At 39.0% G+C, this 13,862-nt stretch overlaps 1 protein-coding gene and 2 pseudogenes across 4 annotated transcripts in view; 2 read left to right on the top strand and 1 right to left on the bottom strand.

The window, feature by feature from the left end:
• Positions 1-13,862, bottom strand: part of LOC119730863 (tRNA (uracil-5-)-methyltransferase homolog A-like) — a 32,661-nt gene that overhangs the window by 17,004 nt on the left and 1,795 nt on the right. For 3 of the 4 annotated variants that reach the window (XR_005271401.1, XR_005271399.1, XM_038203914.1), the window contains exons 2-4: positions 11,827-11,968; positions 616-701; positions 152-224 (exon numbers count right to left, since the gene is read on the bottom strand). Coding sequence is in view for 1 of the 4 variants with exons in the window: in XM_038203914.1 (XP_038059842.1) it covers positions 152-224; positions 616-692 (150 nt within the window). In the remaining 3 variants the exon portion in view is untranslated. Of the gene's footprint in view, positions 1-151; positions 225-615; positions 702-3,793; positions 4,047-11,826; positions 11,969-13,862 lie in introns of those variants that run through there. The other variant, XR_005271400.1, reaches the window with a different exon arrangement.
• On the top strand, positions 1,672-2,752 carry LOC119730124 (annotated as a pseudogene).
• On the top strand, positions 6,465-9,333 carry LOC119730125 (annotated as a pseudogene).

Here is a 13,862-nt window from a genome sequence, read left to right on the forward strand (position 1 = left end):
TTACGGGGCAAATTTACCAGTGTTGCTGTGTAATCATTGTCAATCAAAAACTTTCACGCTTTCAAGTCATGCGTTCCAAAATGTGCTTGCGTCTAGCAAATGAACAAGATGACGCATATACCGTGAAAGTGCTTATTGACTTTGTGAATACCTTGGTTCTCAGCACTTGTCCTTTCGTGTGTCCGTTGAGTAGTTTCAAGGCCTCCTCCTTATCTTCTTGGCAGCTGAGAGATAAAAATATTGATAGACAGTCGGTAATCACTTTGATTATTATCGATCAATCCATCACAAGCCACTGAGTATAACAGGAAAGGAGATCACTATCTGTACATTTGAATGTTTGTGTCAGGGGTGGGAGTGTACTTAAAGTTGCATGCAGGCCCCATGCTTTTTTTGAGTTTCATACCAAAAAAATAAATTTCTTTTTTAAATTGCTATTTTGCAAGCAATAAATAAGTTATTCCTTTTTGAATGAGACATTAAAAAATGACACAGTTTTAGCTTAGCATCTTTTCAAATATGGACACTCGACTGGGTGTAGATGCCTACTTAATTTTACAAGCAACAACTGATGACCTTGGAAGCAAAAATCAATAGAGAGTTAACATTCTTTACCTGAATGTCACAAAAGCATAGGTTGCCTTGTTGACTGCCTTGACTTTCTCGGGTTTCAGTTGAAGACCAGTCAACATCTTCAGTTGCTGTAAAAAAACAAAATTGCCAAATTGCCAATTGAGCTTGAGTCTTGCCAGTTCATGGTAACTTTTTATGGGAATGTCTTGGAAACAAACACTGATTAGTCTGGCCTCTGACCCAAACCTTTGAAATATAATAAGTTAACAATAAAAAAACGCACTAAATGTTGGAGACATTGAGATGTGCACCTTTATTGTGTTTATTTCTTGAGACCTAATTGGGTTTAAAGAACAGTGTGCACTATCTTGAGGGAAACACACACACAAACTTAAAAACGCATGTACCGAGCAGAAACAAAAAGTGGAAAATTCATGCCAATGACAATATAGTGTAAAAGTGTTGACTGTTTTGGTTACACTGCTGTCAAAATAATGGACAAAATTATCCTTGAATATCTTATAGATAAAGGCAAAGCTGGGAGAAAATATGAAGAAGCTTTTAGTTTCAATTTCAAATTGCTCGATGTCTTATATACTCGGTTAGTATAAAACCTGAGTCATCTTGAAATAGGACAGACTACATGTACCAATAATCTATCCGTATGGAATGTTGCAAATAGTTACACTGTACATGAACTATGGGTGATGGCTACCAAGACAGCTCCACTCCAACAACTGAAGTACAAAAGCATCTTGAGAACTTTAGCAAGAGTCTAGATAGAAGTGAACAAATAATATGGTTGAGTATTAAAATCATTGCAACAATCGGCCTCCTCATCAACTTTGTCTTTCTCTTCACAGTCATTCGAGTGAAGTCCATGCGTACAATCATCAACATCTACTTATCCAATCTGGCTGTGGCTGACTCACTCTACCTTATGAATGACTTTCAAGTTGCATTGTTTTCACATATAGAGTTCAGCATCCTTGTCCTAAATGCAGTCCAAGCTTTACGATACATGTTCCCAGCTGCTTCTAATTTCTTTGTGGTTACCATAGCAGCTGAGAGATTCTCTGCAGTGCGCAATCCTCTGACATTCAAAGAAAAAGCCTCTAAATCTCGAGCAGCAAAGATATCAGCAGGACTCTGGGTGCCAACCATTATCGTTGGTGTGATTCTGATATTCTTACCAATAGAGTACGTCTTCACTGACATCATCTTTTGGATGAATTTCATCATCAACACTGTCTGTTTAATAGCAACTCTTGCTTTGTATATCTATGTAGTAGTGAAAGTGCGCAAGCAATCAGCCCTGTTGCCAAACCGTCCCAAGCTAGCAGGCAAGGTCCTCCGTATGGTTATAATCAATACTGCTGTTTTCTTCATTCTGAACTCACTGGCCATTGCAGCTTCAAATATTCTCATTGTGGAAATGACTTATTCTATGAGTGTGCCTTCCCAGGCTGTTGAAAATCTCAAACTTGGAGAAAAACTACATATTGTGGTTACGTGCACAACAATCATGTATCTTATCAATGGCTAAATCAATTCCCTGGTCTACAGTGCCACAAATGCTGAGTATCGTGAAGCTGTAGTCGAGGCTTTCTCATTCCTGAAACTGTGCTGTAATTGCTGCCCAAGACGGAATCCCAGCCGATCATCGCAGCCAGGGAAGCAGATTGAGCTTCGTGTGATTCCACAGGCAGAAAACGACCAAGAGCACCGTGCTGCTAGGCCAAGCAGCAGCAAGCCACCAAGCCAAGGGCATGCACAACACACAGAGAGTCAGCAGTCACTGAACAGCTGTCAAGAACAATGTTCCAGGCAAAGCAGCAGCAAGGCATTCATGCACAGTCAGCAGCATGTTCAAGTGCATGTTGAGGTACATGCAGAGCCAGCAGGGACCCCAGCGCTTGCAAATGATTCTCATCAGAAACAATGCCCTAGTCTGACTGACTGCAAGCCATCCATGCAAGGGGAACAGTGTGTACATCCAGAACCCACAGAGAGCCAGCAGTCACTTGCAAGTACTCAGGAACAATGGCCTGGGCTGACTGGCACAGAGCCATCAGCACAAGGGCAGCAGTATGCACATCCAGAGCCAGAAGGGAGTCAATCGTTGGAAAGATGTCAAGAGCAAAGTTCTCTGGTAATTGAGTGTGAAACGTCCAAGTGATCAGGGAGCACATGTGTGCTTTTGAACTGCTCTGGGATGTTCTAACTGTAGAGCAGTTTTAGGCCTTTTCATACCTGTACTGTACATTTTTTTCATTGGAAAGCCAAATAGATTTGAGGTCGAGAAACATTAACAGCATAATATGGTGGAGTTGAAATGTGTTTTACTTTAGTGGATCATGCCAATAACTGTACATGTACCTGCCATGACATCATTAATGTGCAGCCCCAGAGCAGATTGCCACCAACTATCAGTGAAGGGACCAGCTGGAACTCATTCAATGTATGTATGCAAGTGGTTCAGAAATTACAAATTGCATTACGTTCATTGCTAATTGAATGAGGATTTTGTGTGTGCCTTAATGAGTAAGTTTGTTTGTTTTCTGTGAGAACAAAATACGTAAACATGTATTGGCACTGGATAACTATGACATTTTCCACTTTTAACATATTTTTTTAAGTGCCTTTGAAACAGATTTGGAGGTTTTTATTTTGGGACATGCACCTCTTAATAAGCTTTGAGGATGTTTCAGGCTTTTAAATATTTTCATGAAAGTGCCAAGTACCATATTCATGAGCAATACAGTGATGTCATGAGCTGGAACTTCAGTGTCACTTGCTGTTTGACGACAAAAAGTTACAAAAGTGTTTTGGTCGAGGTTGACTGTATTTAGCATGATCATAGCACAGGGTCATAATGCACGAAGTGCTATGTGTGCATGCACAATGCAATGAATTTTTGGTTCATAAATTTCACAGAAAATCCCTAAGCTGTACAGTGTAAACTACCTATATTGACATCACAGCAACATAAGAAAGAATTGTGAAAGTGCACAGGCCTTGCAAAAAGTATGCAGCTGTTTACCATTATATGATTATTTTCATGTTTCGTGGAAATTCATTCCACGGCCCATTTAATTTGGTTAATCTATTTTAAAAGAGCCTGAAAAATCCCAACCATGGTTGGCAATATGAACTCTTAAAAAGGGCAAACTGTATGATTATCGTTATCGAGGGTTCAATGTTAAGAGAGAAAACTCACCGCAAATCAAAAATGTCTTGGGAGGTTTGGGATCTCAATCTTGAAGATCTCTGAGGTGAAGTGCTGTTGCATCAGATCGTGATAAGGATCTGTTGTGGGACAAGACCTGATATGCAAATGAACAGATTATAAAAAGACCAACTCCAATTAGAGAAGAAAATAGACTGAATTTTTAGCTTTAGGTATGTTTAAGTGAAATACAAATGTATGAGCTTGCAAGTGAGATGTCTATGGCTATTGTCTGGGTCTTCACCCATTACAATTACATGGGAACAATAGCCATAGCCATAGCTCTAGAAGCCCGTTTCAGACAGTCTAAGTATTAGACAACACAAGTTGCAAGTTATGGATAAGGAGCGTCTGATTCCAAATACATTGTAGCAATCTTTGTGAATACATGTAGCACAACATGGAACATATTTTTTGAAGACCAAATTAAGTGCAGACCTTACGTTCAAAGTTTCTTGAAAAAATATTTTTGAGGATAAATCTATTACATATATGGTTTTTTGTGCAGAGCACAGACAAATGTTGACCTCTACTTCCGTTCAATCTATTATGCAGACAACTATTGGGTAAATTCAGTTTTTAGTAACAAGAAGTTCACATAAAAAGTGAATGTGATCTGGCGAGACTTGCACGCTCTAGAATTGTACATAAACTGTGTAGCATCAGTATTATGAGCTCCATCTTTTTATGATGTTTAAATGTAAAGCAATATTCTAATATTTCTTTAAGATTGACTCAAGTCAAGGGTACTAAAAATTTGGACAATTGAAAAATTAATGCTATAAAATATGAAGGTCTTTGTACAGTTGTTTTTGCATCAGACAAGATTGTATATGTACCTTAATTTGGACAGTATCTAAGGAATTGCTGCTTTCTACATGTTCATTAAAGCTGCTAATTCCTTGTGTAATTTCACACTCTAAACACACCTAATACAGCAATGTACTATCACCCAATGGGTATTTGAGCTTGTATGTCTTTCTGATATCTAGTAATATTTGATTGTTCGTTTTGTTGGCCGGCAGCAGGATGCAAACCATGTTTCTAAAAGTCACATCCTTTTATAAGACAAACAAATTTGCTTGTAAAAGCAAGATCAGTGATAAATTAAATGTGCATGTACATTGTACACTAGCAACATTTAATGAAGCAGTGATTTTTCTCAATTTTGTAACCTCAATCTTGGTTGTAATTGTTGAAAAATCCCTATTGAGTAATAGAGCTGGCTGGTCAATGTTGAAAGTACAAATGTATACCCTCAATATTCATGCCACAAAAGTAAGCCAACATTGGTTAGGAAAGGGGATGACAGTGGTTAAAGTCTTTTGTAGCTTGTTTCTTTCTTTTTAATAATTAAATCCTGACAGATAGATTAGACAATGCACAATATGTACATCTGTCAATCTTCTGTGTACTGCATTCTGATTGGTAGGTAACTAATCAAGTCCTTCGTGCGTCATCTACTTATAGGCCATGCCCCTCAACAGCCCGTCCAATCAAACATGAAAGCTGATCTACGTCTTTTACAAAAAGGAAACTCAAGTGGAAATACGTACATGTAACTTCGTAAGCACCAAGCCGGAAACCAACAGTGTTATCTGTCAATGAAAATAATAAGACATGAAACTGAAATGTTTGCACAATTTATCCAGGGCCAAGTTTCATGAAGACCCGATCTTAAATGACAAGAAATTAGGGGAATAACTAAGAAAATTCCTGAAACTTTCTCTTGCGGTGTTCATAAATGGCACATCACATGCACATCTCACATGTGTACACACTGCATGTCCATTCTAGGCAATGTGCACTTTTTGCCTAGAGCACCAATACCAGAGGCTAGGGTGCTCTAGCTGATCTTTAAAAAAAAAGGAACAAAACAGAAAAGTAACGCTATGATTTCCATTGAAGAGTGCCCCCTATGATTGCTCTTTGCTTCTCTCAGAACTACTTCAACGTCATGTTCACAGAATTTAATGATCAGCATTTTTTGTCAACACGTGATGATCCCATTGCAAATCCCTCCCCCCCCCCACGTACCTCTTGTCAAAACACGCAAGGAGGCGGAATAAATCCCCCACCTGGGGCATGCCGTGATTTTGGATTCTAGGTGCTCTGTGGTGCAATCTGAGGCAATTTTTGACCATTTATGTTTCTGAGCAAAAGATCATAATTTAAACATCATTTACGAGTTTGGAGTAATTGAATCAGCTATTCTGAGCTATAGAATCATATGTAGGCTACAAAAAGTGGGGAGGGGAGCAAACGATATGATATCCCCCCACTTTAAAAGGTGGGGGGATTTGTCCTCCCCCCCCCCACCACTCCCCCTTCCTCCAACGATTGACGAGATTGGAACCAGCCAGCCAGCCCCAGCAAGCTTGTTTGTCAAGTGGTTAAGACATCTGCACTAGGAAGCAGAAGGTTGCAGTCCCACTTGGGTAACTTGGGTAACTTGTGAGTTTAAAATTTTAGTTTTTCATTGGGGGGGGGGGGTTGCTTTATTCTGTTTTCCTTTTTTTTTCAAAAACCTTTGGGAATTTCGCGTGCGTGTGGACTATACTTCAGAAGATTTGATAATTTTTTTTTGTTAATCTTAAATAATTCTTAAGAAAGATAGGCAACATTTTCTGGAGCTTTAACAAGTTTTTCTGGGCAACCGCACATGTTAGTCGGCTGTGTCTGGAAGCAGTTTGTCAAGGAAGATCACATTTCCATTCTGGCCCGTAACCATCCCGTGTCTTTGGTGAGTAGCTCACCTTTGTTGCTTCAGCCAGGGAGACATCTCCCCAATGTTCCGTTGCAGCATCTTGGATAAATTCCTCAGAAACTCCCTGGTGTCGGTCTGTTTGGTGGATAGCTGGTCCTCATACGGCTGGTTCCACAGTGGAGTCACTGTGTTGTTTAACCTGCAGATTGGAGAAGGATGAAAACATTGCTCTTACTCAAGAGTCTTGAGAAACGTCATAATCGTGAACAGTTCAACTGCTATTAGCCTGTAAGTTCCTGACGTGTTTCATGTGTGGGACACTTCATGCATGCAACCGTTTCTCCTGCATGAAATATACATTTACACAAGTAATTATTTCAATTGAATTGAGCGCAAAGCCATATTGTATGTGCAACTGACAGAAATTACTATCTACTGTACAATACCTTCATGGCTTTTAAAGATATACAGTCTAAACTGTTTTCAAGGTTCAATAAAGAATATAGATTCATTGTTTAACTGTGATTTTTCCAGCAATACAAGAGTTATTCGCTTTTGAGACATCAAACAAAGAATCAATTCTTATTATTTAGTTTTTCGCATGGTAGACTGTTTCCCAATCCTATCACAATATGACATGTAGGGGAATGGGCCAGGAACCAGACCACTCACTCACCAGCAGGATCTCATTGTGTGCAAATGCAAGTGAATAAGTTTTTTTTTCAGAGGGTTGCAGAGAAGACCAAAATATCCAAAAAAGTAGGAGTTTTTCTCAAAATAAAACATAAAACGTGAAATAGGCCTATTCATCAGTAAAAAAAAAAACCATGAAATTCTTGATGAGGACAGGCAGCATGGATTTTTAATAATGAAAGTTGTCTTTTTGTTAACATAGGTCTACATGTACAATGTTAAGTTGGTGATTAATGAAAGAAGTTTTGAGTGAATGTTACTTTGCATAATCAGTAACTTTAACAATGTAAAAAGAATTCTGGAGCAAATACACGTCATAAAAACTGAAACAAACTTAATTCTGCGCGTTCATGTCAATTGCCCGAGTACAAAACTGAGTTGTCTACTTTGGTTACAGCTACTACTGTCATGTGCATTACATTATGTCTAGAGAATAGGAAGAAAATATGAAGAAACTTTCTGTTTCAACTACACATTTCTCATGATCTTATATTCCCTGTTAGTATAAAACTGGAGTGATCTTGAAATAAGACAGAACACTCCTTGCTGCATCTGAACAAAATGTTGGATATGGAGATCAATGCTACACTGTACATGAACTATGGGTGATGGCTACCAAAACAGCTCAACTCAATCAATTGAAGTACAAAAGCATCTTGAGAACTATTACAAGAGTGAAGACAGAAATCAACAAATACTATGGTTAAGTGCTGAAATCATTGCACCAATCGGCCTCCTCATTAACTTTGTCTTTCTCTTCATAGTCATTCGAGTGAAGTCCATGCGTACAATCATCAACATCTACCTATCCAATCTGGCAGTGGCTGACTCACTCTTCCTTACGACTCAATTTATATTTGCATTGTTTATTTCACCAATAGAATACAACATCTTTGTCCAAAAGGCAATCAGAGTTTTACGATGCATGTTCCTAGCTGCTTCTAATTTCTTTGTGGTTACCATAGCAGCTGAGAGATTCTCCGCAGTGCACAATCCTCTGACATTCAAAGCAAAAGCCTCTAAATCTCGAGCAGCAAAGATATCAGCAGGACTCTGGGTGCCAACAATTATTGTTGGTGTGATTCTAGTATTCTTACCAATAACACGGGACGTCTTCACTGACATCATCTTTTGGATTCCTTCCATTATCAACATTGTCTGTTTAATAGCAACTATTGCTTTGTACATCTATGTAGTATTGAAAGTACGCAAGCAATCAGCCCTGATGCCAAACTGTCCCAAACAAGCAGGCAAGGTCCTCTGTATGGTCATCATCAATACTGCTGTTTTTTTCATTCTGAACTCATTGGACACTGCAGTTGTAATTATTGTCATTGTGGCAGGGACTTATTTTACAAGTGTGCCTTCCCAGGCTGTTGAATTTCTAAAACTTGGAGAAAAAATAATTATTCTGAGAATATGCCTAGTAATCTTCCAACTGATCAATAGCTCCATCAATTCCCTGGTCTACAGTGCCACAAATGCTGACTATCGTGAAGCTGTAGTCGAGACTTTTTCATTCCTCAAACTGTGCTGTCGTTGCTGTCCAAGACAGAATCCTAGCCAACGATCGCAGCCAGGGAAGCAGATTGAGCTTCGTGTGATTCCACAGGCAGAAAATGAGCAAGAGCACCGTGCTGCCAGGCCAAGCAGCAGCAAGCCACCAAGCCAAGGGCATGCACAATACACAGAGAGTCAGCAGTCACTGGGCAGATGTCAAGAACAATGTTCCAGGCAAAGCAGCAGCAAGGCATCCATGCACAGTCAGCAGCATTTTCAAGTGCATGTTGAGGTACATGCAGAACCAGCGGGGACCCCAGCGCTTGCAAGTTCTCATCAGGAACAATGCTCTAGTCTGACTGACTGCAAGCCATCCATGCAAGGGGAACAGTGTGTACATCCAGAACCAGCAGAGAGCCAGCAGTCACTTGCAAGTACTCAGGAACAATGTCCTGGGCTGACTGGCACCGAGCCATCAGCACAAGGGCAGCAGCATGCACATCCAGAACCAGAAGGGAGTCAATCGTTGGAAAGGTGTCAAGAACAATGTTCCCAGGTAACTGATGAGTGCAAGCCATCCATGTAAAGGAAGCAGTGTGAACAGTCAGTGTGCTTTTGAACTTGCTGTGTAGTGTTCAAACCGACGAGCAATTTTAAGGCTTTTTCATACATCTTCTTCATTTGAATGCCAAGTGGATTTGATGTCGAGAAACATTAATTAACAGTTATCATGCTGGAGTTGAAATGTGTTTTACTTGAGCGGATTTCCAATACATGTATGCACCATGACATCATTAATGTGCAGGCCCAGAGCAGATTGCAACCAACTCTCAGTAAAGGGAACAGCTGGAACTCATTCCATGTATGCAAATGGATCAGAAATTACAACTTCTATTCATTTTAATTGTTAATTGAATGAGATTTGTGTGTGTGTTTCTATGAGCAAGTTTGTTACTTTTCATGTGAAAATATACATGTATTGGCACTAACATACAGATAACCCCGACATTTTTCCACTGTAAGTATACTTTTTTAAGTGCCTAATTGAAACAGATTTTGAGGTTTTTATTTTGGGAAATGCACCTCTGTATATTAAGTCATAGGATGCTTCAGGCTTTTAAATATTTTCATATAAGAGCCAAGTTGTATATTCATGAGCAATACAGTGATGTCATGAGCTGGAACTTTAGTGCCACTGCTGTTTGAAGACAAAAAGTTACAAAAGTGTTTTGGCCGAGTTCGATTATTTTTGTTCATTTAGCACATGGCAGGCAGGCATACTTTAACGTACAAACTGCTATGTGTGCATTTATGTACAATGCAATGAATTTTAGGTTCACAAATTACATAGAAAATCCCAAAGCTGTAAACTGTCAAATACATGTACATATACCTATATCGACATCACAGCAGCATACAAACAATTGTGAACGAGGTTTGGATATTGTAAAAATGCAAAAATGCACTTGACAAAAAAAGGATGTACATGTAGTTCTTACTTTCATAAAACAGGAGGCTTGGCTATTAAAGGGAATATACAACATTTGCAAACATCGAAAAATAAAACTACCAAGTTTTTGCGAAATACCTTAATAGGATGTTGGTAAATGACAGTCTAAAGCATCCTGTAAAATTATGGCACCTGGTATACTGTCATTTTCAAGAAAAGTGGTATTTTTGTATCAATTTCCAACGCTGATCGGCCGATCAGCGTTGGAAACAACTGGCTTTTTTTTCAAATACTGGCCCCAATTGACCATTGCACTTGTTTGCAATCGATTACAAACCTATGAACGGGTACGAGCCAGCTAGACTGGTTCCCTGACCTTACAATTCCCCAATGTATGTAAACTGCTCTGTTTCTTCTTATATGGAGTCAGGGGACCAGACTACAGGAAAATGATCGTTTTTCTTGGTTTTTATAGCATTTTCGAACCCAAAACCTCCAAAAAGTCAGTGTAACTATATTTGCTTTATATTTCCAACCCCCCAATTCCATCCATTTCTGAAAATTACAGCAAAAGCAAATGATGTATATTCCCTTTAAGGGCTGTGGAATGAATTTCACTAAAATACATGTATTACTAATACATGTATTTTAGTGAAATTCATTCCACAGCCCTTTAGTTTTGTTATATTATTAAAAGACCTTAAGACCCCCCAAAAAAGTCTCTGGTTTCTGGTATGGAGCTTGCCCCAAAAGTAGTGCGGCGACGCGGCTTTTTTTCCCTTCTCTTATGTCGGCTGATGACTGCAAATGGTGCCAGACTAAAGTTAGTGCAAAATATGGGAGTCCAGAGAGGCTTATACTCGATCATAACCCCATCTAAAAACACGTTAAAATTGTGCAGCAGCAGGATTCCAGTCAGACCAGTGAGTTTGGCAGTTTTTAGACATAGGCCTATCACCTTACATTGAAAAACTATCTTTTTCATTTTGCCATGGTGACCGTTTCAGCCGATTTTCGGCTAACTTTGACTTAATTTTTTGTTAAAGAAAACGAGTTTGACAGAAAATTTGACAGAATGGATTTTTTAGCAGATTTCTGGCAGAATTCTGCAAAAATGGTTATTAGACAGAAAAACATAGAAAATTTGAAAAAAAAGGGTACACTTGTTTAAAAAAGCTTCAATCTTTTCAAACACACCCTTCCATAATGGGACAGGTTTGCTGGTCTAGGTGCTGAGGTTCACTGGGAACCGGACTTCGTCGTGATGCAACCGCATTTTGCCTGAAATTTACGCAATTTCATAACATCTGCATGTGACTATAGATTGCCTATATTTGTAATTTGAGCCTTAATTTAGGCAATACTACAACATCTGCATGTGATATTTAGTGTTTGTAGTGTATTTTGAGTAACTATGGGGAATTTGGCAGATTTTTGATAAATCTGACAGCCGGATTTTTGAAGTGCATTTAGCAGAATTTGGCCATGACCTTACGGTCACCCTGCATTTTGCTGACAGGCATGGCTACAGCGATGCGCGCACATACCAGAAACTTAATTTTTTTGGCCTAAGACATTTGAAGTCCAACCATGGTTGGCAATGGCAACTCTTCAAAGAGCACAAACTGTATGATTATCATTATTGGGGGTTCAATGTTTAGGGAGCAAACTCACCGCAAATCCAAAATGTCTTTGGGAGGTTTTGGATCTCAATCTTGAAGATCTCCGAGGTGAAATGATGTCACGTCAGATAGTGATAATATGATCTGTTATACATCAATGGTGCTGGTGGAATGGTTATCTCGTGAGTCAAGACCTGATAGACAAATGAACACATTAAGAAAATAGATTGAATTGTTCTTTTTTTTAGCATTAAATATATTTGTAAGTTTAAATATGAGTTTTCAAGTAAGCAATGCACAACAAAATAATCCCACAGACACAAGCAGATCAATAAACTTCAAACTTTGAATTAGAAGCATTCCAAAGTTCAAAAGTCTTAATATGTACCCATGAACTTGAGATTGACTCAGGCGTATTTACATTTGGATAAGTGAAACATCAATGCTATAAAATATGTCTTTGTGAACTTAGCAGACAAGGTTGTACATATGTATCTCAATTTGAATGTTTACCCAGAATTTACCTTCTTTCTTAAGAACGAGCGCGCATTCATAAGAATGAACACGCTATCTGAAAATTGAGCACTCATTCTTACGATTGCGTAGGAATATCACGTGCGCAATCTATGGATTTTGCACAATCTTAACAACATTGCACGGCATAATTGTTAAATGAAATGTATAGCGGTTAAAGGGGAAATAATTCATATAGCGAGGAAAGAAAATGATCTATGCTTCTGTATACTAGTACAACTACGATAATTTGAATCAAATTTAACCTGCCTTATTGCTTTTTTTTCTGCCCACATATGGGAAGTTTTGTAATAACGGAGGACTGGGAACTAGTCAGGTTTGCATAGGCCGTGCTAGACAAGTTACAAGTCCCTGTATGTATCATATGCATGCTGAGAGAACACATGAGGAACACGTTATACATTCCAGTAAGCAATGTTTTATAATATGACTCTGACAAGGAGAATGGGAACATATTGTCATTGTAGTACGTTTAAGTGGTTTTGTAGGTTAATAATAATAGGTATATAGTACAAATTAAAAATATTTTACGGTTTCTAAAAACGTCATTCATGTGCGCGTGTAACCGTGAAAAATGACAGACTTGGGGATTCAACTCGACACAAATAATTTAATACAAGACCAGGATCTAAGAACAAGTCGCGAACTATTTTATTAAGAAAAGGATTTTAAAATGAAACAAACTTGAGACCAAAAACAACCAAGTTAAAACTACAAAAACTGAGATAAAACACTAAAACCAAAAACCAACAGTAAAACCAACTTAAAAACCAACTTAAAACCAACTCAAACCCAAAACCAACACAGAGCGTCAAAATAGTGAACTTTAAATGCACTCTGACTGAAACCAGGTGACTTGAGCAGATAAACACACAGGGCAGGCGCTCCCAAGGAAAGGAGAAAGAGAGCAACTCGCCAATAAAACAACTCTCTTCTATGCCGCTGGTCCGCTAAGTGAGGGGCTTTGGACTTACAGGGTGGCAGAGCACATGGTCTTATCAAAGGGGCCATTGTTCTAAGGGATAACTGGGGAAGAGGGAAAAGTTAATCAGGGGTATACACTTCTATGAAAGGGTAGGGGACATCTAATAAAAAGGGGTGATTTATGCAGGGGAGCTACACCTATACTTCAACACTAAAAGCAATACAGTAAAAACTACAAGTTAAATTTGGCCCTGCCACACGCGCACACCACCAAAGTGGGTCAGCGTGCATACGCGGCACCTACCATTCATAATGCGGGGTTTTAGTTAATTACATCCGTCAAGCAATTCGTGAAGATTGTGTGTCAGGTAGTGTTTGGTCAGGGTAAATTAGTGTTTAATCACATTTTGGGCTAAATTGTACACTTTCCCGTCCTTGTATCCATGTTCTTTCATTTACTCAAACCAATCTCTCAATTTCACTTTCACACCCACGGCAACTCACCCAGCTACACGAACTACATGTACGTGGCCGGCGCCATGCGCATAGGCAAAGTGCAGCACTGCCAGCAGAAGAAACTACATTATAACAGCTACCTTAAGCTTCGGGGTGGGTGGTGGCATGCCCCCC

Source organism: Patiria miniata, unplaced genomic scaffold (genome assembly GCF_015706575.1).
Source record: "Patiria miniata isolate m_02_andy unplaced genomic scaffold, ASM1570657v1 HiC_scaffold_22, whole genome shotgun sequence".
In the NCBI taxonomy this organism is placed as follows: Eukaryota; Metazoa; Echinodermata; class Asteroidea; order Valvatida; family Asterinidae; genus Patiria; species Patiria miniata.